Here is a 26716-nt window from a genome sequence, read left to right on the forward strand (position 1 = left end):
CGTTATATCCTGTATTATACCCCAGAGCTGCACTCACTATTCTGGTGCAATCACTGTGTAGATACATTACATTACTGATCCTGTACTGATCCTGAGTTACCTCCTGTATTATACTCCAGAGCTGCACTCACTATTCTGCTGGTGCAGTCACTATGTACATACATTACATTACTTATCTTGTATTATACTCCAGAGCTGCACTCACTATTCTGCTGGTGCAGTCACTGTGTACATACATTACATTACTGATCCTGCGTTATATCCTGTATTATACTTCAGAGCTGCACTCACTATTCTGCTGGTGCAATCACTGTGTAGATACATTACATTACTGATCCTGAGTTACCTCCTGTATTATACTCCAGAGCTGTGCTCACTATTCTGCTGGTGCAGTCACCGTGTACATACATTACATTACTGATCCTGCGTTATAGCCTGTATTATCTTCAGAGCTGCATGCACAATTCTGCATTTTCCAGAGCTGACATTTCCCAGCATTCCCTGCTTGTTCAATGCTCACAGATGTTGTTCTAGGGATGTCTTTACACCCGGTATTATAGGGGACATGTGCTGCTGCCCCTCTGGTTTAGTAGCTTGGTGAAGCTCTACGAGGGGGATGTTGATCCTGTAGTTATGAGAGGATTTCCCCAGACTATCCTCTGTTATTATTTCATCATTCTGGGGGTCGATATAGGACCGTCTGAGCCCAGGCACAGTTACAACGTGCATGTAATAGATCGGAGTGACCAGAGAGACACTCGGAGTGGTTCTCGCCCTCGTAGACTGGTGACTGTAGAGGATCCTTCTCCGGCTTCTTCGCCCTTCCCTTTCTGTCCTCCGGACCCTGTCCTGTGCTGGCCGTTACTTCTCGGCTGTACTTTCTTCCGTCAGTCATGGTCTCCTCTCCTTCCCCCAGGCCATGTATGTGTACATGAAGGCGGCCTTCCTCAGCATGCTCCCTCCCGATGAGCCTCGGCCTTTCGATGAGAGTGAGGTGGAGTTGTTCAGGTACGGACTCTATAGCGCCACCTTACTCCACAGATCTGTGAGGAGCCGGTGGTAACCCATCACCTTCTGTCACCCGCAGACTCGTGCCCTCATTAAAACAGAAAATAGCTGGAAAATCTCCCCCCACGGAAAAGTACGTCATCCGAAAGACGAAGAGGTACCAGGCCAAGGATCCTGTCGGCTTACCGGTCCCCGCGCTGGTGGGTAGAGCGCTATTGTGAACTGATGCGAGCAGTACCGTATACTGGAATATTTCATAAATGTATGATATATAGTACAAATAACGACCTTCTGGCTGGGCTTCAAAGGAGTGCAAAAGTGTCGGCCATTGACATCCTATGTTCGTGTTGCTGTGGTGGGGAGGTTGGGGAGAGACGGGGCGATGAAGACCAGAACGGACGCCCCACCAGGATCTTGCACTTAACCAGCAGCAATTGGACCTGGCTCTGATCGCTGCTGATTGAGGCAGGTGCTGACAGTACAACACAGCCGGCACCCATTATTTGTAGATCATGGTATATCATTACGTCCTGGGAGGGGAAAATGTTTATAAATAAGTAGGACGTGTTTCTTGTGTTGCCCGTTAAGCCTTGGCTACCTCTTCACTTCTCCCCTGCAGGAGATGATGTACTTGTGGAATGGATTCTCGGTGATCGGTAAAGACGTTCGCTTGACAGAAGACGCCTTGAACACAATCTGTGCGGCAGAGAGCCGGCTGCCCCAGGAGCCAGGTGACTAGTGCGCCGCCATCACGAGCGGCCGTGCCGTACCGCAGACCGCGAACTGTATGGGGATCCGTACACCCCAACATATCGGTTACTCCATGCTTTCCCTTTACAGCCAATGACTACCAGGATGATGACCACTGCTCCATTTTACTTCTGAAAGGTCTGTGTCTGAAGCATCGGGGACGGCTGGCGCAGGCGGAGGAGTGCTTCACCCGCATATACCAGAGGTGACTCACAAATCAAGGAGAACAACACCCAGACATCAGTGATAACAGTGCACAAGGAATAAAGCCACCTAGATATTCTGCAGGGAACAAAGGGGTTAATATGATAATGAGCTTTTTCGGCTAGTGCTCGGGCTGAAGGGTGTTGTACATAGGAGCAGTATTATAGTAGTTATATTCTTGTACATAGGGGGCAGTATTATAGTAGTTATATTCTTGTACATAGGGGCAGTATTATAGTAGTTATATTCTTGTATATATGGGACAGTATTATAGTAGTTATATTCTTGTACATAGGGGGCAGTATTATAGTAGTTATATTCTTGTATATATGGGACAGTATTATAGTAGTTATATTCATGTACATAGGGGGCGGTATTATAGTAGTTATATTCTTGTACATAGGGGGCGGTATTATAGTAGTTATATTCTTGTACATAGGGGGCGGTATTATAGTAGTTATATTCTTGTACATAGGGGGCAGTATTATAGTAGTTATATTCTTGTACATAGGGGGTAGTATTATAGTAGTTATATTCTTGTACATAGGGGGCAGTATTATAGTAGTTATATTCTTGTATATATGGGGCAGTATTATAGTAGTTATATTCTTGTATATATGGGACAGTATTATAGTAGTTATATTCTTGTACATAGGGGGCAGTATTATAGTAGTTATATTCTTGTATATATGGGACAGTATTATAGTAGTTATATTCATGTACATAGGGGGCAGTATTATAGTAGTTATATTCTTGTACATAGGGGGCGGTATTATAGTAGTTATATTCTTGTACATAGGGGGCGGTATTATAGTAGTTATATTCTTGTACATAGGGGGCAGTATTATAGTAGTTATATTCTTGTATATATGGGACAGTATTATAGTAGTTATATTCATGTACATAGGGGGCAGTATTATAGTAGTTATATTCTTGTACATAGGGGGCGGTATTATAGTAGTTATATTCTTGTACATAGGGGGCAGTATTATAGTAGTTATATTCTTGTACATAGGGGGCAGTATTATAGTAGTTATATTCTTGTATATAGGAGCAGTATTATAGTAATATTCTTGTACATAGGGGGCAGTATTATAGTAGTTATATTCTTGTACATAGGGGCAGTATTATAGTAGTTATATTCTTGTACATAGGGGCAGTATTATAGTAGTTATATTCTTGTACATAGGAGCAGTATTATAGTAGTTATATTCTTGTATATAGGGGGCAGTATTATAGTAGTTATATTCTTGTACATAGGAGCAGTATTATAGTAGTTATATTCTTGTACATAGGGGCAGTATTATAGTAGTTATATTCTTGTACATAGGGGCAGTATTATAGTAATATTCTTGTACATAGGAGCAGTATTATAGTAGTTATATTCTTGTATATAGGGGGCAGTATTATAGTAGTTATATTCTTGTACATAGGAGCAGTATTATAGTAGTTATATTCTTGTACATAGGGGCAGTATTATAGTAGTTATATTCTTGTACATAGGGGCAGTATTATAGTAGTTATATTCTTGTACATAGGGGCAGTATTATAGTAGTTATATTCTTGTACATAGGGGCAGTATTATAGTAGTTATATTCTTGTACATAGAGGGCAGTATTATAGTAGTTATATTCTTGTACATAGGGGCAGTATTATAGTAGTTATATTCCTGTACATAGGGGTCAGTATTATAGTAGTTACATTCTTGTACACAAATCACGAATAATCCTGTTTCTTTCCCTGTAGTGAGAAGAAGATTAAGTATGATCACCATTTAGTACCCAACTCCTTGCTGGAGCTGAGTCTTCTTTACATGCAGCAGCGCAGAGGAGAGGACGCCATCCCATTCCTTCGCCGTGCCAAGTATGTATCTGTGTATCCTGGTGGTGTTTTTGTGCTCACTGTATAGTCAGTATATATGGTTGAAACCCTTAGTTTCCCACCTCTCTCTATAAAGACACATCTGCAGGTTTTTCCCTCCGCTCTCTATACAGACACATCTGCAGGTTTTTCTCACTATCTAACATGAAATCAGAGTAAACCTTTCCTGTTTAAGGTCAATTATCATGAGAGATAATGATTTCAGGCATTTTTATTCCTTTCTGCACAGTGACGTTTCCTCCATTTCATTAGTATTTGGTGCCATTGCCCTTACACTGTATGACTTGGGTCAAATGTTTTGGATCCTTCCACAGCTTCTCAGAATAGTTGATGGAATTTGGGCCTATTCCTCCTGAGCCATGTTTGTAGGTCGCCGCTCGCACCGGCCTTTTCATCTTTGCCGATACATTTTCACTAGGATTGAGATCAGTGCTTTGTGATGGCCACTCCAAAACATTGACTTTGTTATCCCTAAGCCACTTTGTAACCAGTTTGGCAGTAGCTTCGGTCATTGTTCATTTGAAGACCCATTTCCGCCTAAGCTTTACATTCATGGCTGATGTCTTGAGATGTTCTTCAGTATTGCTACATAGTCTTCTTTTCTTATGATGCCATCTATTTTGTGATGTACACCAGTCCCTCCTGCAGCAAAACAACCCCACAACATGATGCTGCCCCCCCGTGTTTCAGTTGGGATGGTGTTCTTAGACTTCAAAGCTTCTCCCTTTTTCCTTCAATTGTAACAATGGTCATTATGGCTAAACCGATGAATTTTAGTTTCATCAGACCACAGGACATGTCTCCAAAATTTAAGGTCTTTGTTCCTGTGTGCATTTGCAAATATTAATCTGGCTTCTTTATGTCTCTTTTGAAGTAATGGCTTCTTCCTGGCAGAGTGGTCTTTCAGCCCATGATGATACAGTACTCGGTTCACTGTGGATATTAACACAATCTTACCAGCTTCCGCCAGCATCTTCACAAGGTCTTTTGCTTTTGTTCTTGTGTTGATCTGCACATGTCTGACCAAAGCACGTTCATCTCTGGTACACAGAACCGGTCTCCTTCCTGAGTGTTATGATGGCTGGACATTCCCATCTTGTTTGTACTTTCGTATAATTGTTAGTACAGATGAACGAGGCACCTTCAGGTATCTGGAAATTGCACCTAAGGATGAACCAGACTTGTGCAAGTCCACAATTCTCTTCCTGAGATCTTGGCTGATTTCTAGTGACTTTCCCAAGATTCTACACTAAGAAGCCGTCTGTTTCCGGTGTGCATTACAATACATCCACAGGTGTGTCTCTAATTAACTCAGATGTGGCCAATAAACCAATCAGAAGCTTCCAAAAACATGACATTATCATATGGGCTGTCCCATATTGTTTAAAGGCATTGTACTCTTGGTGAATGGAAACTTTTGACTTTGCAGAAAGTGATTAAAAATGCCTTAACACATTCTCTCATTATTCTGGCATTTGGCAAATATAAATAATTTTGGTTCTTATTTGACCAAAATGGAAAAAGTTTATTCTGCTTTCATGTCAGATAGTGAGAAAACCCTGCAGATGTGTTTGTATAGAGAGGGAAAAACCTGCAGATGTCTGTATAGAGAGTGGAGGGAAAAACCTGCAGATGTGTCTGTATAGAGAGCGGAGGGAAAAACCTGCAGATGTGTCTGTATGGAGAACGGAGGGAAAAACTTGCAGATGTGTCTGTATAGATAATGTATGTAAATGTCTGGTTTAACTGTAGGCGCTCCCCTCCCCCTTTAGATTAGCTGCAGGCGGTTGTGTATATTCTCTTTTTAGGTGACTGATTTGCAGCCTCGAACATTATAGAAATGTATCAAGAAAGTGCCCGGCTGAAACGTTTGGAGAAAATCCCCCAAAAGATGAAAGGTTAATGACCAAGATATCCATTTTTCCTCTAGAAACAATTACAAGAACTACTCTATGGAGTCTCGCACCCTCTTCAGGATTCACGCTGCGCTCTCGAGGCTCAAAGCACCGGATTCGGAGGAGAACAGCACAGACGGCGCCAGCGTCTCCTGACCAGACCCCATAGACCGCGCAGAGTAAAGCCGGACCCCACATTGGCCCCTTGTTTCCACCCAACGGAGAATTGTCTTATGTTTTATATTGATTGCTGCAGAAACGCTGAGAATAAACTTAATGATGACTAATGTTACAGGATCCTCGACAGAAAATGCAGAGGACACCGGCTCCAAAAAATGTGTCCCCCGCTGCAGCCAATCAGAGGTCACTATTCATTTTTTCACTTGTGCTGGAAAAATGAGCCGCGGCCTCTGGTGTCAGGACGTTTTCTGCAGGATCCTTTATTTTATGAGGCCCAGTGACTGCAGCGTGTGCAGAATACTGGCTGTAATGTAATAAATTGTATATTGTTATAACACTGTGTCTGGTGTTCATCTTATAATAGTAAGTGACCCAGTGCCAAAACAATGGGACGTGGTGTCTGCCCCTCCTACCATAGTGTGACAGTCAGGAGGGAGGAGCTCTTTGACATGGAGTCAGCTCCACCCACCACAGGTTCATAGCTCCTCCTTCCTCTGTCTCACCCTGTGGTGGGAGGGGCATGCTCCATGTGAAATGGAGTTTGCTCACATTACAGGGTGACAAACAGGGAGTAGCTATGTGACATGGCATCTGCCCAGAACCTCTGATGACAGAAAACAGGGAGGAGCTCTGACATGGTATCTGCCCAGAACCCCCTTTTTGACACAAAACAGGGAGGAGCTATGACATGGTATCTGCCTGCACACCGGGTTACAGACAACAGGGAGGAGCTATGACATGGTATCTGCCCGCACCACTGGGTTACAGGCAACAGGGAGGAGCTCTGACACATATAAGAAGGAGGAGCTATGTGTCATGGCGACTGTGCCAAACAAAGGGTGACTGGACGAGTGGCCATCTAATATGGAAACTTCCTCTCCTAACAGAGGGGTCCACAACTTATTGACAAATGACCTCTCAAATAAAATATAATTTGCTAATGGTACAGACTTACTAAAACCTAGCAAATTTTTCTTTGTATCCTTTCCATGGGCCCAGAAATATCTTCTTCAATCTAAATACTTTACATTTTGAGGATTTTTTTTTTCTTCAGATTTTAAATCTATAGATTTTGAAAGCCATGACCTAAAATGAAGTTTTCATTGACGTATCAGCACATGGGGCTTTTTTTCCCCCTCGGGACTAGTCATACTTTCAATGTCCCCATTCTATGTATATGTGGAGGAATGTAACAATGTGTGACGTCTGCCATCCTGCGCCGACCCACGGCCATCGTGTCACACCAGAGATCCAGCAGCGGACGCTGCAGGGACATATGTACATAGGCCTATTATTGTCTTATCTTTATTACTCACTATTAGAGCTAAAAAGTCATGATCGGTTGAAATGTCACAGATAACTTTTAATGTTCTGAGTAAAAAAAATTATTGCGTACAAAAAAACAAATCACTCCGTAAGAACTGATTGTTACTTTTCTCAGTGTTAGGAGCCCTTCACACACCCGTGAAAAAAAACGCATGGTTCTGTTTTGACCATCTGTGTGCCACGTCAATGGTCTTTTTTATGTGTTGAAGATGTGCCAGTATAGATATATTTTAGAGCTAACCAAATAAAGGGGAAAAAAAATACAGTGGTCTTCACCCTATTTTTTTTTATAACTAGCCAAGGTAAAGCAGACAGCTGGGGGCTGGTATTATCAGGCTGAGAAGGCCCATGGTTATTGGGCTCTTCCCAGGCTAAAAGTAGTAGCCTGCAGCTGCCCCAGAAGTGGCGCATTTATTAGATGCCCCAATGCTGGAGCTTTGCCCTGGCTCTTCTTGATTTGCCCTGGTGCGGTGTCTGATAATGCCTTTCCATTACTAACACCAGGGCCTGATGCCAGCTGAAAGTACACAGATCACCAGAGGAAAATGAAGAATGGCAGCACTCTGCGGTGTAAGTTGATTTTTATTAACGCTTCATGCAGACAGGTGAGACAGACACAGGGATGCAGAGGGAGGAGAGCACGAGGATGACGGTACCGTTTCGCACCTCTAGGGGTGCTTTCACTGGTCCATACAGGACACACAGATCACACCAGGGCAAATTAAGAAGAGTCGGGGCAAAGTGCCAGAATTGAATGCGCCACTTCTGGGGCGGTTGTGAGTTGATAATATTTTAAGACCAGGAAGGGCCCAATAAGCATGGGCCTTCCCAGTCTGATAATACCAGCCACCAGCTGTTTGCTTTATCTTTGCTGGTGTTCAAAAATGGGGAGTGATCCTATGCCATTTTTCTTTTTTCTTAACACTTATTTGATTAATAGTTAGAAAATCTCTCTCATCCTTGCACATCTTTAACACTTTAAAGTCAGTAATTCTTTGAATTCATTTAATTCTGGTCTGTGTCACACGGACTCTACACTGATGTCAGTGTGCTGTGTGTGTTTTTCATAGACTTCTATTGATCCTTCTTCTCTGTGTTGACGCTAAAACACGTCCGTGTGGATCACAGTTCGTATGAAAATCAAAACCTATTACAATGAACATGCGTGTGAAAATGGACACCACACATACTGGAAACATGGATGTGTGAAGGGGTCCTAAGAGCTGGCAGGAAGGAGGATATGCACAGATTTCCACACCATGGAGAGGCGAGAAAGTATGTCAGGGAGGGCAGAGACACCAGGTTATAGAGAACTAGGTAAGTATATGACTTAAAGTTCTGGATGAAAGCTGTCGACATTTTCAATACTCAAGACCTCAGCAGCGTCTTATAGTTCAAGCAAAGTGGATGGGATTTATACAAATCCTCATCTCATGCAGACTGTGCACTAACCTGCGGTGCATTCTTTTTTTGAAAGCCACATGTCAGCTTCTCTTGTGGATATGCTGAGGTTTATGTGCAGCTTTTCCTCTCTTCCTGCCTGCATATACAGTCTGCCCACCGACATTAACTTGAGGATGGCAGCAGCTATAGGCATAGAAGTGGTGTCTAGGTATAGTAAAGTAGTCATACGCTACGCAATGAAACCCCCTATAGCGCCACCTGGTGGAAAACAACGGAGTTAGCATTTTTATCTCAAAAACGGAACGAGATAGAGAAAAAAAGTGAATTACAAAGTTGTAGGGCATCATCAATTCAATACGAATCGACACCTTGCATACAGAAATGCTGATTAGAACGTGTAAAACTCACAAGGCTGTGGACGTGAAGCGATACCTCATGGAGACCTTCCTACAAGTCATTGGGTATGGTGGCTGTGTGGAGCGGCCTCCGCTCACCTGACCTGACCCCATTGGACTTCTTTCTGTGAGGTCACATCACACAGCAGGTGTATGCGACCTCTCCACCAACATTGCAGGACCTACGACCACGTATCACAGATGCTTGTGCAAACGTGTCACCTACCATATTGCACAGCGTGCAGCAAGATACGGTATGCTGTGCAGAGGCCAGATGTGCATTGCAGCTGACGGGGGTCATTTTGAGCATCAAAATTAAAGGAGCACCATATGCGTGCCCAGCATTCAATGTTTTGGGGGGGTCATGGGTTTCATATCATAGCATTTCTGTATGCAAGGTGTCGATTCGTATTGAATTGATGATGCCCTACAATTTTTTAATTCACTTTTTTTCTCTATCGCGTTCCGTTTTCGAGATAAAAATGCCAACTCCGTTGTTTTTCCACCAGGTGGCGCCATACGTGGTATCATTGCGTAGCGCATGGCTACTTTACTATACCTAGACACCACTTCTATGCCTATAGCTGCCGCCGTTGTCAAGTTAATGGCGGGGACAAGATATGGGTGGACACACTGTATGTGACTGCAGACTTCTGATTCTTTACAGTACATGCAGTCAGGATTCTCTGCTGCAGAAAGCGTGGTTGCACCGCGGTCACATACAGACTAGATGTACACAGCCTCGCTCAATACAAGCGAACTGAGTTAAGCCAGCTTTACACCTTACAATTAGGTCTGCGATCTCGTATGCGATGTGACACGCCCAGGTCGCATATGCGATTGAATGAGATCACACGTAGGTCGTTCATTTGCTGTCACACGTGCGTTAGTAGTCTATGTTAAATTGATCAATTTTGTGTGCGCTCCTTTAGATCATGTGTTCTGTGACGTATGCATTGGGCACCCTTTTTTTTTTTTATTTATTGACTTGACAAGCGTGTGTAATGTGTAGGGATGCGTTTTTACTATGTCATCTGCCATTCAGCTCTGCTACATGGCCGCTGACAGCAGACACAGACAGCCATGTAGCAGAGCTGAATGGCCGCTGACAGCAGACACAGACAGCCATGTAGCAGAGCTGAATGGCAGATGACAGCAGACACAGACAGAGCCGCACTGTCAGAATGAACTCGGGTGAACTTCACCCGACTTCATGGTCATGCTGCGGCTCTGTCTGTGTCGCGTCCTGATTAGCGGTCACCAGTGAAGACTCACCGGTGACCGCTAATCTCCTGAGTAAGTGAATTGAGCAGCCCTCTCTCATATACTCACCGATCCCCGGCTCTGCATGGCATTCACACTGCTCCGGCGGCTTTTACTGTTTTGAAAAAGCCGGCCGCCCATTAAACAATCTCATATTCCCTGCTTACCCCGCCCACCGGCGCCTATGATTGGTTACAGTGAGACACGCCCCCCACGCTGAGTGACAGGTGTCACACTGCACCCAATCACAGCAGCCGGTGGGCGTGTCTATACTGTGTAGTGAAATAAATAATTAAAAAAAACTGGCGTGCGGTCCCCCTCCCCCCCCAATTTTAAAACCAGCCAGATAAAGCCATACAGCTGAAGGCTGGTATTCTCAGGATGGGGAGCTCCACGTTATGGGGAGCCCCCCAGCCTAACAATATCAGCCAACAGCCGCCCAGAATTGCCGCATACATTATATGCGACAGTTCTGGGACTGTACCCGGCTCTTCCCGATTTGCCCTGGTGCGTTGGCAAATCGGGGTAATAAGGAGTTATTGGCAGCCCATAGCTGCCAATAAGTCCTAGATTAATCATGTCAGGCGTCTATGAGACACCCTCCATGATTAATCTGTAAATTACAGTAAATAAACACACGCCCGAAAAAATCCTTTATTGGAAATAAAAAACACACACACATTCCCTGGTTCACCACTTTAATCAGCCCCAAAAAGCCCTCCATGTCCGGCGTACTCCAGGATGCTCCAGCGTCGCATCCAGCGCTGCTGCATGGAGGTGACCGGAGCTGCAGCTGCAGCAGACACAGCCGCTCCGGTCACCTCCACGCAGGTAATGAAGACAGCCGTGCGATCAGCTGATCTGTCAGTGAGGTTACCCGCTGTCACTGGATCCAGCGGTGGATGCAGCGGTGGCCACGGGTAACCTCAGTGACAGCTCAGCTGATCGCGCTACTCACCTCAGTTGCTGACTGGAGCTGACCGGAGCGGAGGTGAGTAGCGCGATCAGCTGATCTGTGACTGAGGTTACCCGCGGCCACCGCTGCATCCACCGCTGCATCCACCGCTGGATCCAGTGACAGCGGGTAACCTCAGTGACAGCTCAGCTGACTGCACGGCTGTCTTCATTAGCTGCGTGGAGGTGACCGGAGCGGCTGTGTCTGCTGCGGCTCCTGTCACCTCCATGCAGCAGCGCTGGATGCGACGCTGGACCATCCTGGATTACGCCGGACATGGAGGGCTTTTTGGGGCTGATTAAAGTGGTGAACCAGGGAATGTGTGTGTGTTTTTTATTTCCAATAAAGGATTTTTTCGGGCGTATGTTTATTTACTGTAATTTACAGATTAATCATGGAAGGTGTCTCATAGACGCCTGACATGATTAATCTAGGACTTATTGGCAGCTATGGGCTGCCAATAACTCCTTATTACCCCGATTTGGCAACGCACCAGGGCAAATCGGGAAGAGCCGGGTACAGTCCCAGAACTGTCGCATCTAATGTATGCGGCAATTCTGGGCGGCTGTTGGCTGATATTGTTAGGCTCGGGGGCTCCCCATAACGTGGAGCTCCTCATCCTGAGAATACCAGCCTTCAGCCGTATGGCTTTATCTGGCTGGTTTTAAAATTGGGGGGGACCGCACGCTGTTTTTTTTAATTATTTATTTCACTACACAGTATAGACACGCCCACCGGCTGCTGTGATTGGGTGCAGTGTGACACCTGTCACTCAGCGTGGGGGGCGTGTCTCACTGTAACCAATCATAGGCGCCAGTGGGCGGGGTAAGCAGGGAATACGAGATTGTTTAATGGGCGGCCGGCTTTTTCAAAACAGTAAAAGCCGCCGGAGCAGTGTGAACGCCGTGCAGCGCCGGGGATCGGGGATCGGTGAGTATATGAGAGAGGGGGTAAGAGGGATAGACTGACATGGACAGAGAGAGAGGGACAGAGATAGTGACGGACCGACAAGAGATTAGTGCATGACAGACATTGTGAGGCGCTTCAGAACGCAGCTTTTCAGCTGCGCTCTGAAGCGGACCTTTTTTAAGCTGCGGTGCAGAGCGCACACCTGCGCACATAGCATCAGACATCAAAATCGTATGAGGGATGTCACACGTTTCAATTGACTAGGTTCGTGCAACAAAACGTCCAATGTATGAGGAATAAACGACGTGTATGCGATCACCGTATTTTCGTTCAATATCGATCGCATGTAGGTTTCACACGCAAACACGTCACGAACGATGCCGGATGTGCGTCATTTACAACTTGACCCCGACGACGGATTGAAAGATCTATTGAAGTGTGTAAAGCAGGCTTTAGTCTGGACACGTCTAGTCTGAATGTGTCAGAGAGTGTTCAGATCACATACTCGTGGTGACATGATTGCCCATTAGACTGGTGGGCTGAATACTAAAGCTGTCGCCCCTCCCCCACCCTAGAGGAGGTGAACATATACATATAAAGAACTTTTAAGTGCTTGTTTTATTACAAATCACAGATATATACAGAAGGGCTGTAATGATACGGCGCTGATGTCAGGGGCTCGTCAGTCAGGTCTATAGAATCAGTCTCATCCAGAGGATCATCACCCCGAGGTGTCAGACGCTGGAGGCGCCGGCTGTCCTGCTGAAGGGATTGTAGTTAGTAGTGCCGCCATCGCTGCCCGCTCTTCCTCCCTTTGCTTCCTCTTTATGGCCTTCATTTTCTTCTTCTCGTCCTTCTCCAGCTCCTTCACCATCTCCTGGAATTTGGCACTACGGAAATCCACTTGGATGCCGAACTTCTCACGCGCCAGAGCCAAGAGGCGTTCTTTACGGGCTTTCTCCTCTCGCTCTTTCTGCTTTGCTTCCTTCTTTGCTCTGCGCCACTCCTCCACCATCTTCGGCATTTTTGCCATGTTGGCTGCTATCAGCCGCTCCCTTCAAAGAAACAATGAAACGTTACAGGGAAAGGTGCCATAAAAAATATTTTTTTCAACAATTAAACTCTGTAAAGTATTTACTTTTTTTTAAAAAAAAAATATTTTAACGGAGTGAAATATGAAAAATAATTTTAAAAGTTTGATATTTTCCACTTTTGAACACTAGGGGGAGCAGCTGCTGACATGTCATGAAAACCCGGCAGTGCTAGCTCGCATTAAGACTGCCGTAAAAGTGGGCGTGGTCTGCACATGTGACTGATGGCTCCTCCCCCCCATACGGGTGTTTGTAAGACCCGCAACACATATCCCTTTAAATTTGTACGTGTGCGGTACGTATTTGCACGTACCGGAGACACGTACACACGGAGACCCATGTTATTCAATGGTAGATGGCACACACACGTAAAATCACACAGAACGTGTGTCCGTGTGGTAAGTACGTGTGTGCGCTTTTCTACACGGACGACATGTCCGTTTTTGGCCGGCAGCACACAGGCACGGACCCGCTTTAGTCTATGGGTCCGTGCCTGCACGTACCGCACACGGAGTATGTCCGTGTTCAGCACGTTTCGTGCGTGTGCGTTTTTACACTAGCGATCTTATTTTTTTTTTTTTTTTATTAAATTCAGTATACTTACCTTTTTTTCTGCTGTTCTCAGTCATACTTACATTGGCGCTCGGTTTTTTTCTTCCCCCGGCTCATACCGCTCCCCGATCACCAGCACAGCGAGGAACAGCTGTGCAGAGAATGCACGGCAACAATTACTTTGAATATGCCGGCCGCTCATTAATCAATCTCGTATAACCGGCTTTCCCCACCCACAGACGCCTGTGATTGGTTGCAGTCAGACACGCCCCCCACGCCGAGTGACAGCTGTCTCACTGCACCCAATCACAGCAGCCGGTGGGCGTGTCTATGCTGTGCAGTAAAATAAATAATTAAAAAAAAAAATGGCGTGCGGTCCCCCCCATTTTAATACCAGCCAGATAAAGCCATACGGCTGAAGGCTGGTATTCTCAGGATGGGGAGCTCCACGTTATGGGGAGCCCCCCAGCCTAACAATATCAGTCAGCAGCCGCCCAGAATTGCCGCACACATTAGATGCGACAGTTCTGGGACCGTACCCGGCTCTTCCCGATTTGCCCTGGTGCATTGGCATTCGGGGTAATAAGGAGTTTTTGGCAGCCCATAGCTGCCACTAAATCCTAGATTAATCATGTCAGGCGTCTCCCCGAGATACCTTCCATGATTAATCTGTAAATTACAGTAAATAAACACACACACCAGAACAATCCTTTATTAGAAAAAAAACACTAACAAATTGCCTTGTTCACCAATTTTATAAGCCCGAAAAAGCCCTCCATGTCCGGCGTAATCCAGGATGGTCCAGTGTCGCTTCCAGCTCTGCTGCATGAAGGTGACCGGAGCTGCAGAAGACACCGCCGCTCCTGTCAGCTCCACGCAGCTAATGAAGGGAATAGCGCGATCAGCTCAGCTGTCACTGAGGTTACTCGCGGCCAACGCTGAATACAGCTGATCGCGCTATTTCCTTCATTAGCTGCGTGGAGCTGACAGGAGCGGCGGTGTATTCTGCAGCTCCGGTCACCTCCATGCAGCAGAGCTGGAAGTGACGCTGGACCATCCTGGATTACGCCCGGACATGGAGGGCTTTTTCGGGCTTATTAAAGTGGTGAACCAGGGTATATGTTTGTTTTTTATTTCTAATAAAGGATTTTTTCAGGTGTGTGTGTTTATTTACTGTCACTTACAGATTAATCATGGAAGGTATCTCGGGGAGACGCCTAACATGATTAATCTAGGATTTAGTGGCAGCTATGGGCTGCCAATAACTCCTGTAGCAGGGTGGGGGTCCCCCAGGACCACAAAGACGCCGTGACTCAAATAGTCCGATCAAAACGGCTTTATTGTCCTCGCTGTACATGTAAATGGACCCGGAACACAGCCGGGTTATGCACCGTCCATACGGGTCCCCGCCACACAGGCACCCCTTGCCGTAGGAGACGGTCTTACGATGCCCCGTTCGGCTGTTCCAGGAGGGTCCACAAACTTATAAATCGCTCCACGCAGGCCTGGAGCTTTTCCAGGCTTCCGGCTCTGCAGCTTACAGAGCAGACTCTAGTACAAGATCATAGTGGACGTTTAACCACTTTCCTCTCTCTCTGGCACCCGGTAGCAGACACCTCTAGCTGAGGTTCCTTCTTGGCTCCAGGGCCCTCTGCAGACCCCTGGGTCTGTGTCTCCTCCAGGAGAGGTTCGGCCTTACAGCCCTGGTCTGGCTGCACTCACCTCAGTCTGAATATCTGAGTCCTGTGCTCAGCCTCCACACAGGGTGCTCCATGCAGAGCTCTCGGCTCTGCTCTCACTCTCCCAAACACACATTGCCAGTCTCCTATATCAAGCTGGCCACACCCACAGGTGGAGGTCTGTGAATCTCAGCCCTGCAGAGCACCTTGTGATTGTTAAAGGGAACCTGACCCTTATGTGTAGCAAGAAGCCTTTGTGGACTACAAGTCCCATAGCAACCTTTACCGTCTAGATATCGCAGATACCTTCTCCACTGTGACATATAGCAACCATTTACAACGTTGGTGGTCGCTACGTCACACTCCTTATTACCCCGATTTGCCAAAGCACCAGGGCAAATCGGGAAGAACCGGGTACAGTCCTAGAACGGTCGCATATAATGTATGCGGCAATTCTGGGCGGCTGCTGGCTGATATTGTTAGGCTGGGGGGCTCCCCATAACGTGGGGCTCCCCATCCTGAGAATACCAGCCTTCAGCCATATGGCTTTATCTGGCTGGTTTGAAAATTGGGGGGGACCGCACGCCTTTTTTTTAATTATTTATATCACTGCACAGTATAGACACGCCCACCGGCTGCTGTGATTGGGTGCAGTGATACAGCTGTCACTCAGCGTGGGGGGCGTGTCTGACTGCAACCAATCACAGGCGTCTGTGGGTGGGGAAAGCAGGTTATACGAGATTGATTAATGAGCGGCCGGCATATTCAAAGTAATTGTTGCCGCGTATTCTGTGCACAGCTGTTCCTCGCCGCGCTGGTGATCGGGGAGCGGTATGAGCCGGGGGAAGAAAAAAACCGAGCGCCCATGTAAGTATGACTGAGAACAGCAGAAAAAAAAGGTAAATATACTGAATTTAAAAAAAAACAAAAAATAAGATCGCTAGTGTAAAAACGCACACACACGAAACGTGCTGAGCATGGACATACTCCGTGTGCGGTACGTGCAGGCACGGACCCATAGACTAAAGCGGGTCCGTGCCTGCGTGCTGCCGGCCAAAAACGGACATGTTGTCCATGTAGAAAAGCGCACACACGTACTTACCACACAGACACACGTTCGTGTGATTTTACGTGTGTGTGCCATCTACCATAGAATAACATGGGTCTCCATGTGTACGTGTCTCCGGTACGTGCAAATACGTACCGCACACGTACAAATTTAACGGATGCGTGTTGCGGGTCTGAAAGAGAGAACATGTCTGTGTTCATTGTCTTATACATTGATATATCGGCATGGATATACAGCTAATACGGCACCGTCTCTGATTATCCCGAACGAAGACTCCATTAGCAGTCTTTACCTAAATTCCTCCCTTGACAAGATACCCTTAGGCTACTGTCACACATCAGTTTTTTGCAATCAGGCACAATACGGTGCTTTGCAGAAAAAACGCATCTTTTTTTGCCACCAAATGCGTTTTTTCCCTCATAGACTTGCATTAACGCGAGATTGTGCTGCATGGCCTTGCGTCTGTTTTTTGCCGGATGCGGCATATTTAGCCCATGCGGCGACCGGATGGAACGTTGCTTGCAGCATTTGTCTGCGGTGAAAAACCGCATTGCGACGGATCCGGCACAATTTACAATGCAAGCGTATGGACGCCGGATGCGGCGTCCTGCGGCAAAAACTGCATCCGGTGGCCGGATGCGGTTTTTTGCACTGTACAGGCTCAGTATCAAACTGCATCCGTCAAAAAACGGACGGGCCGCATGGAAAAACGTATGCAACGGATACGTTTTTTTCGCCGTATCCGTTGCATAGGTTTTTGAGCCGGATTGTGCCTGATGCAAAAAAACTGATGAAAACAGCCGTAACACGAGGGAATTCGATATAGCGTTCAGCAGAGTGCATCACACAAAATAGATTAGATAGGTATGATCTAATCCTATACAAGACGTGTCCCTGCTGCGTCCATGACACCACTGCGCAGCCCTCCCGGCAGGACAACGGGCCCCCGCGCAGCCCTCCCGGCAGGACAACGGGCCCCCGCGCAGCCCTCCCGGCAGGACAACGGGCCCCCGCGCAGCCCTCCCGGCAGGACAACGGGCCCCCGCGCAGCCCTCCCGGCAGGACAACGGGCCCCCGCGCAGCCCTCCCGGCAGGACAACGGGCCCCCGCGCAGCCCTCCCGGCAGGACAACGGGCCCCCGCGCAGCCCTCCCGGCAGGACAACGGGCCCCCGCGCAGCCCTCCCGGCCTCCGCGCAGCCCTCCCGGCAGGACAACGGGCCCCCGCACAGCCCTCCCGGCAGGACAACGGGCCCCCGCGCAGCCCTCCCGGCAGGACAACGGGCCCCCGCGCAGCCCTCCCGGCAGGACAACCGGCCCCCGCGCAGCCCTCCCGGCAGGACAACCGGCCCCCGCGCAGCCCTCCCGGCAGGACAACCGGCCCCCGCGCAGCCCTCCCGGCAGGACAACCGGCCCCCGCGCAGCCCTCCCGGCAGGACAACCGGCCCCCGCGCAGCCCTCCATACAGAATAATGGGCCCCAAATAGCCCTCCGTACAGAATAATAGGCTCCACATAGCCCTCCGTACAAAATAATGGGCTCCACATAGCCCTCCGTACAGAATAATGGGCTCCACATAGTCCTCCATACAGAATAATGGGCCCCACATAGCCCTCCATACAGAATAATGAGCCCCACATAGCCCTCCATACAGAATAATGGGCCCCACATAGCCCTCCATACAGAATAATGGGCCCCACATAGCCCTCCATACAGAATAATGTGCTCCACATAGCCCTCCATTCAGAATAATGTGCTCCACATAGCCCTCCATACAGAATAATGTGCTCCACATAGCCCTCCATACAGAATAATGGGCCCCACATAGCCCTCCATACAGAATAATGGGCCCCACATAGCCCTCCATACAGAATAATGTGCTCCACATAGCCCTCCATACAGAATAATGGGCCCCACATAGTCCTCCATACAGAATAATGGACCCCACATAGCCCTCCATACAGAATAATGGGCTCCACATAGCCCTCCGTACAGAATAATGGGCTCCACATAGCCCTCCATACAGAATAATGGGCTCCACATAGCCCTCCATACAGAATAATGGGCTCCACATAGCCCTCTGTGCAGAATGATGGCCCCACATAGCCCTCCATACAGAATAATGGACCCCACATAGCCCTCCATACAGAATAATGTGCTCCACATAGCCCTCCATACAGAATAATGGGCCCTACATAGTCCTCCATACAGAATAATGGGCCCCACATAGTCCTCCATACAGAATAATGGGCTCCACAGTCCTCCATACAGAATAATGGGCTCCACAGTCCTCCATACAGAATAATGGGCCCCACATAGCCCTCCATACAGAATAATGGGCCCCACACAGCCCTCCATGCAGAATAATGGGCCCCACATAGCCCTCCATGCAGAATAATGGGCCCCACATAGCCCTCCATACAGAATAATGGGCCTTACATGTGACAGCGCTTGTAGGACTGGGGACCCCCCTCTATTATGACGTTGTGGTCCCTGCTGTTGACCTGAGGAACTGATGCTCGACAATGATGGATGTGATACTCAATGTGGCCTATATAATGTCACCTGGATTGGGACTCGTTCTGTCCCTGTAGGAGGTCCCTGATGTTGTTTGCCCCCTAATATAACACATGGGCAGGGGTATCCTTCACGTGACAACCCCCCAATCTTTTCTTGACGGGGTCATTTTCTGGTTTTGGGTTTCCGACCCCCCCCCTTTTTCTTCCTAGAGCCATAACCATTTCATTTTTCTGTCCACGCGGCCGCACGAGGGGTTTCGTTTTTTTTTTATGGTACCATTTTGTTGACTCTCTGCCGCTTGTAATATTTCACATGTTGTGGACCTGAGTGAGGACTTGTTTCTCGCTGCTATTCTGGGGTACATTTGAGGCGTCCGTCACTTCATATCGTACGTTCTATTAGCGGCGAATGGAAAACCCCAAGTCTAGGTACATTTTTTTTTTATTTATTTTTTTGCTTATTCACAGTTTTTACCATCCGGGATAATTGTTATATTTTGATAGATTGGACCATTACTGATGCAGGGATATTACATATGATTTATTTTATTTACATACTAATATACACTACAGACCAAAAGTTTGGACACACCTTCTCATCTCTAGAACAACTGTTAGGCTATGTTCACACTAGAAAAATGATTTTTCTTAAGAAATTTCTTGAGAGTGAAGGATTAGCACACCTGCGTTAAAAAACGCACCAATAATGCAGGTGCGTTTTTGATGCATTTTCGGTGCGGTTTTTTTCATGTTGGTCCCTGCGTTTTTTAATGCCTTTACAGCAATAAAGCACATTGAAAATGAAAAGAAAAAAAATAGATAATACAGAGAGGGAGCGATAGAGGGAGAGATAGATAGAGGGAGAGATAGATAGAGGGAGAGATAGATAGAGGGAGAGATAGATAGAGGGAGAGACAGATAGAGGGAGAGACAGATAGAGGGAGAGACAGATAGAGGGAGAGACAGATAGAGGGAGAGACAGATAGAGGGAGAGACAGATAGAGGGAGAGATACATAGAGGGATAGACAGATAGATAGAGGGATAGATAGATAGAGGGATAGACAGATAGATAGAGGGATAGACAGATAGATAGAGGGAGAGATAGATAGATAGAGGGAGAGATAGATAGAGGGAGAGATAGATAGAGGGAGAGATAGATAGAGGGAGAGATAGATAGAGGGAGAGATAGATAGAGGGAGAGATAGATAGAGGGAGAGATAGATAGAGGGAGAGATAGATAGAGGGAGAGATAGATAGAGGGAGAGATAGATAGAGGGAGAGATAGATAGAGGGAGAGATAGATAGAGGGAGAGATAGATAGAGGGAGAGATAGATAGAGGGAGAGATAGATAGAGGGAGAGATAGATAGAGGGAGAGATAGATAGAGGGAGAGATAGATAGATAGAGGGATAGATAGATAGAGGGATAGATAGATAGAGGGATAGATAGATAGAGGGATAGATAGATAGAGGGATAGATAGATAGATAGAGGGATAGATAGATAGATAGAGGGATAGATAGATAGAGGGAGAGATAGATAGATAGAGGGATAGATAGATAGAGGGATAGATAGATAGAGGGATAGATAGATAGAGGGATAGATAGATAGAGGGATAGATAGATAGAGGGATAGATAGATAGATAGAGGGATAGATAGATAGATAGAGGGATAGATAGATAGATAGAGGGATAGATAGATAGATAGAGGGATAGATAGATAGAGGGATAGATAGATAGAGGGATAGATAGATAGAGGGATAGATAGATAGAGGGATAGATAGATAGAGGGATAGATAGATAGAGGGATAGATAGATAGATAGAGGGATAGATAGATAGATAGAGGGAGAGATAGATAGAGGGAGAGATACATAGAGGGATAGATACATAGAGGGATAGATACATAGAGGGATAGATACATAGAGGGATAGATACATAGAGGGATAGATACATAGAGGGATAGATACATAGAGGGATAGATAGATAGAGGGATAGACAGATAGATAGAGGGATAGATAGATAGAGGGATAGATAGATAGAGGGATAGATAGATAGAGGGATAGATAGATAGATAGATAGAGGGATAGATAGATAGAGGGATAGATAGAGGGATAGATAGATAGAGGGATAGATAGATTGGTCAAGGTGGGATTCCAGCCCAACAGAAATATTCCACCTGGAATTCTGTAAGCACCTTCTCCAGGTCCACCGAAGCACCTCCAACAGTGCCTGTCGAGCTGAGCTGGGCAGATTCCCTCTACACCTAGCAGCTCTGAAGAGGTCACTATCATTTCAGGCTCACCTACAGAGTAGCAATCCAAGCTCCCATCACCACAAAGCTCTGATACATATACGTGGGCCAGATGAACCAGGACCCCTGGCACAGCTCTCCCAAACCCAACTGGACAAAATAACCAATCACAGCAGCCTGACAAGAACCAGAATCAGGAAGATGGTAGACGAGGGCCAGGAGAGGTATGTCAGTGACTGGAGCACCGACATCAACACCTCACAGAAACTGACCACGTACCAGAGTCTACAGAGAGACTACAGACTGGCCCCATATCTGGAGAAACTCCCGGATCCCAGAGACCGCAGGACCCTGAGCCGATATAGACTCAGTGCCCACAGTCTAGCCATCGAATCCGGCCGACACAAGCAGCGCTACAAGCCCAGGGAGGACAGACTGTGCCAACACTGTGACCTGGAGGCCCTGGAGGATGAAACCCACTTCCTGCTACACTGCACCAAGTACTCAGCAGTGAGGGACACTCACTTCAGGAGACTCTCCCATCTCTTCCCGGATTTCAGCTCCATGAAGGAGGAAGAGAAAATATATATCCTGCTGGGGGAAGAAGAGAGCGCAGTGGAGATAGCAGCGCAGTATGTGAACGAATGTCATAGACTTCCAGAAAGAGAACTATGATAAGTCATGGACCTCCATAGCCCCCCATACCAGATGTGGCCCCTCAGACCCCACCCTGGATATGCCCCATCCACCGTTACCACAGTCCCCACCCTGGATATGCCCCATCATAAGCCATGGACTTCCATAGCCCCCATCCTAGAAGTGCCCCCACAGTCCCCACCTTGGATGTGCCCCATCCACCGTTACCACAGTCCCCACCCACCATCCCCACAGCCCCAGCCCCTAATGTACACTTGCTTTGGCAAAACTAATTTGTATTTGGTCCTGCCAATAAAGCTTATTTGATTTGATTTGATAGAGGGATAGATAGATAGATAGATAGATAGATAGATAGATAGATAGATAGAGGGATAGATAGATAGATAGAGGGATAGATAGATAGATAGAGGGATAGATAGATAGATAGAGGGATAGATAGATAGATAGATAGAGGGATAGATAGATAGAGGGATAGATAGATAGAGGGATAGATAGATAGAGGGATAGATAGATAGAGGGATAGATAGATAGAGGGATAGATAGATAGAGGGATAGATAGATAGAGGGATAGATAGATAGAGGGATAGATAGATAGAGGGATAGATAGATAGAGGGATAGATAGATAGAGGGATAGATAGATAGAGGGATAGATAGATAGAGGGATAGATAGATAGAGGGATAGATAGATAGAGGGATAGATAGATAGAGGGATAGATAGATAGAGGGATAGATAGAGGGATAGATAGAGGGATAGATAGAGGGATAGATAGATAGAGGGATAGATAGATAGAGGGATAGATAGAGGGATAGATAGAGGGATAGATAGAGGGATAGATAGATAGAGGGATAGATAGATAGAGGGATAGATAGATAGAGGGATAGATAGATAGAGGGATAGATAGATAGAGGGATAGATAGATAGAGGGATAGATAGATAGATAGAGGGATAGAGAGGGATAGATAGATAGAGGGATAGATAGATAGAGGGATAGAGAGGGATAGATAGAGGGATAGATAGATAGAGGGATAGATAGAGGGATAGATAGATAGAGGGATAGATAGATAGAGGGATAGATAGATAGAGGGATAGATAGATAGAGGGATAGATAGATAGAGGGATAGATAGATAGAGGGATAGATAGATAGAGGGATAGATAGATAGAGGGATAGATAGATAGAGGGATAGAGAGGGATAGATAATTAGGGGAATAGATAGATAATAGATAAATATCTATCTATTATCTAGGGGGATAGATAGAGGGATAGATAGATATTTAGGGGTATAGATAGATAGATACATAGATAGATAATAGAGGGATAGATATTCCAGCTTTATTTATGATGTTTCCCCCCACACACTGCACTTCTCATGGCCGGTAGTGTGTTCACATCAGCGGCCGTGAGAAATGTCCTGGAGTCACCTGTGCACTCCCTCAGGAGCCGCATTCAGCACTCGCTCACTGACCCGTGGAGAACTGTCACAGGCGGCTGGAGCAGGGCTGGAAGCGCCGCGGGACATGGCTGTGGATTTCGTTGGAGCTGTGTTTGGGAGGGGTTAATACACTGGAGAAAGAGGGGCTTTTTGTCTTTTATTCAAAATAAAGGATTTTTCGGTGTGCGAGTGTTTCTTTACTTTCACTTTCAGATTAGTGATGGCGTGTCATAGACGCTGCCACCACTAATCTTGGACTTAGCGGCAGCTATTAGTTGCCGTTAACTCCATATTACCTGGATTGCCCCCGCATCACGGCATCTGGAAGAGTCGGTAACACGCCGGGACTGTCGCATAATGGATGCGACAGTCCCGGGGCAGCTGCGGCTGATATTCTCGGCTGCGGGAGGGGGAGGGGGCATTAACCCTGTCCCTCGCTCTCCCCAGCCTGAGAATACCGGGCCGCCGCTGTGTGTTTACCCGGCTGGAAGGTAAAAATACAGCGGAGTACACGTGTTTTTTTTTTTCTCTTCTTCCTCTTCCTGTCCCTAGTGACATCACTTCCCTGCAAAACGCAGTGCAGGGAGGTACACTATGTCCCGAAAACACGAAATAACACAGGTATAACGCACATCACTTGCTACCTGCGTTATTCCTGCGCTATTTCCTGATTACATGGTAGTCAATGGAGTGAAATAATGCAGTTAGCTGCAGAAAAGAAGTGACTGCTCATTCTTTTTCTTAAGAAAATCTACTGAAAGAATTTTCTTAAGAAAAAAACGCAGTGTGTGCACAGCTAATTTTTTTTCCCATAGGTTTTGCTGGGAAATGTCTGCAGAAAGGTTACAAGAATTTCTCAAGAAATTTTTGCAGCAAAAACGCAGGTAAAAAACGCATTGTGTGAACATAGCCTTAAGAAGAGACTTTGTGCAGCAGGCCTTCATGGTAAAATAGCTGCTAGGAAACCACTGCTAAGGACAGGCAACAAGCAGAAGCGACTTGTTTGGGCTAAAGAACACAAGGAATGGACATTAGACCAGTGGAAATCTGTGCTTTGGTCTGAGGAGTCCAAATTTGAGATCTTTGGATCCAACCACCGTGTATTTGTAGAAAAGGTGAATGGATGGACTCTACATGGCTGGTTCCCACCGTGAAGCATGGAGGAGGAGGTGTGATGGTGTGGGGGGGGCTTTGCTGGTGACACTGTTGGGGATTTATTCAAAATTGAAGGCATACAGAACCAGCATGGCTACCACAGCATCTTGCAGCGGCATGCTATTCCATCCGGTTTGCATTTAGTTGGACCATCATTTATTTTTCAACAGGACAATGACCCCAAACACACCTCCAGGCTGTGTAAGGGCTATCTGGCTAAGAAGGAGAGTGATGGGGTGCTACGCCAGATGACCTGGCCTCCACAGTCACCAGACCTGAACCCAATCGAGATGGTTTGGGGTGAGCTGGACCGCAGAGTGAAGGCAAAAGGGCCAACAAGTGCTAAGCATCTCTGGGAACTCCTTCAAGACTGTTGGAAAACCATTTCTGGTGACGACCTCTTGAAGCTCATCAAGAGAATGCCAAGAGTGTGCAAAGCAGTAATCACAGCAAAAGGTGGCTACTGTGAAGAACCTAGAATATAAGACATATTTTCAGTTGTTTCACACTTTTTTGTTAAGTATTTCATTCCACATGTGATAATTCATAGTTTTGATGTCTTCAATGTGAATCTAGAATTTTCAGTCATGAAAATAAAGAAAACTCAGTGAATGAGAAGGTGTGTCCAAACATACATATACACACACATATATATATATATACACACATATATATATATATATATATATATATATATATATATATATATATATATATGGAGCTTGGACTTGTTTTTGTCCAGCTCTTGTATATTCTGTAGCCTCCAATGAAGGTCAGGCTGTGGCTGCACTTCGCCAGACCCCTGTAACAAGCTCCTATTGCCATGGCAACCCAGCAGTGCCATTGGAGGAGAGGCAAAGAGCGCATGAAATGGTGCAACCCTTCCACCGCCTAAATGAAATGCCATCGTCAGTGGATGACCGTGGAATTTAAGGGGGTTAATAACAGTCCAGCTCCTGAGCCCGGTATAAGAATGTATTGAGGGACGGTTTGAAGGGCCGCAGGTATAGTGATTGTACCCCCTTGATGACTATAGGACACCTGATTCGGGGGGGGGGGGGGACTGGAGGGGGGTGCACAACCACTTTAGGGAAGTCCCTCACATCTGGAGCTGCCTCAATTCCCAGACTTATGACCCCAATTAATCAAACATGAGGATGACAATTGCTGCCAGTAATGAGGATGGGAAGCTGTGTGAAGCGCTTGTGGATTATCAGATGCCGGATTGGAGGTGAGCACTAGGTGGCGCTGTGATATATGACATCTATGTACAATGGCGCCACCTAGTGCTCACCACCGTGTGCTGCACTGCAATGCTGCGCTCTGCCGCCCTCTGGTGGTCATCACAGGGCGCTGCAGCGCGTTGCTATGGTGACCCGCGCTGACCTCTCCTTCTGCTTCCGCGCCAGCTCCCGGTCTGTCGCCTCCAGCCGCTCCTGCATCTCCGCCAGGCTCGGGCACCATTCCTTCTCATCCGCCTCTATAGCCCGGAGCTGCTCGGGACTCGGCCACAGACCCTCCGGGTTAACCCCAGAAGCGCTGCCATGGCGGCCGTACAGCTTGGCCTCATAAGCCGGGCCTTTATGCCAGTCCTTGGTCTCTGGGTCGTTAGGGTCAGGTTTATGGATACCCCCCAGCCCCCATCTCCTCGGCCGGGCATGGTAACTCGCCGCCGGCCAGGTGAAGGTTAATGTCCGCAGCCTAGCCCAGCACCTCTGCATGGGCAGCGCCATCTTTAAACACCCTTTTCCCGACTTCAGAAGGGGGCGGAAGTCCAGTAACTGCGGTGCGTCTATGTGGGGGCCTTCCATAGGTGGCACAGATATCGCCCGCATAGAAAGCTGACAGGGGGCGTCCACGGCGATGCCTGTTTAATTAAGTCTAATTAGAGCACTAATAATAAGTAGACATGGAGGAGTTAATATCAGGTTGGAGAAGGAGAACATGCTGCATGTGTGAGAGTCTGTGCAGCACAGGGGAGAGGGCAAAGTCCCAAAAAGGTGAATTAAATTATCTAAATGCAAGTAATTAGTGTTGTACCAAATACAGTGTGTGGTGGTGGACAGAGGGGGTCATTGGTGCAGATTGCACCAAATTTGGGTTTTAGATCCAGAGGAGTATGGGTAGGGGGTGTAAAATTGGT

The 26716-nt window shown here is 46.8% G+C and overlaps 2 protein-coding genes across 3 annotated transcripts in view; one reads left to right on the forward strand and one right to left on the reverse strand.

Moving 5' to 3' along the window:
* The window catches only part of LOC142302046 (tetratricopeptide repeat protein 39A-like), a 32849-nt gene extending 26630 nt beyond the window's left edge, over window positions 1-6219 (forward strand). For both annotated transcript variants that reach the window (XM_075343122.1, XM_075343123.1), the window contains 6 exons: window positions 917-1008; window positions 1088-1208; window positions 1628-1739; window positions 1849-1963; window positions 3709-3825; window positions 5774-6219. In XM_075343122.1, coding sequence (XP_075199237.1) covers window positions 917-1008; window positions 1088-1208; window positions 1628-1739; window positions 1849-1963; window positions 3709-3825; window positions 5774-5894 — 678 coding nt within the window. In that variant the 3' untranslated portion in view covers window positions 5895-6219. The remainder of the gene's footprint in view (window positions 1-916; window positions 1009-1087; window positions 1209-1627; window positions 1740-1848; window positions 1964-3708; window positions 3826-5773) is intronic.
* Window positions 6220-12770: 6551 nt separating this feature from the next.
* GADD45GIP1 (GADD45G interacting protein 1) lies at window positions 12771-26332 on the reverse strand. Its single transcript, XM_075343124.1, has 2 exons — window positions 25960-26332; window positions 12771-13225 (listed from the first exon to the last, which is right to left on the reverse strand). The coding sequence occupies exons 1-2, from the start codon at window positions 26304-26306 to the stop codon at window positions 12892-12894; spliced, it is 681 nt and encodes a 226-aa protein (XP_075199239.1). The 5' UTR covers window positions 26307-26332; the 3' UTR covers window positions 12771-12891.
* Between the last annotated feature and the right edge of the window lie 384 nt (window positions 26333-26716).

The sequence above is a fragment of the Anomaloglossus baeobatrachus genome, chromosome 4 (assembly GCF_048569485.1).
Source record: "Anomaloglossus baeobatrachus isolate aAnoBae1 chromosome 4, aAnoBae1.hap1, whole genome shotgun sequence".
Taxonomy (NCBI): Eukaryota; Metazoa; Chordata; class Amphibia; order Anura; family Aromobatidae; genus Anomaloglossus; species Anomaloglossus baeobatrachus.

Excerpts from the sequence above, each read along its gene's own strand:
- GADD45GIP1 (XM_075343124.1), bottom strand. The coding sequence starts at position 26,306 with ATGGCGCTGCCCATGCAGAGGTGCTGGGCTAGGCTGCGGACATTAACC. Across the intron at positions 13,226-25,959 it reads GCGCGGAAGCAGAAGGAGAG|GGAGCGGCTGATAGCAGCCA; the intron begins GTCAGCGCGGGT and ends GTTTCTTTGAAG.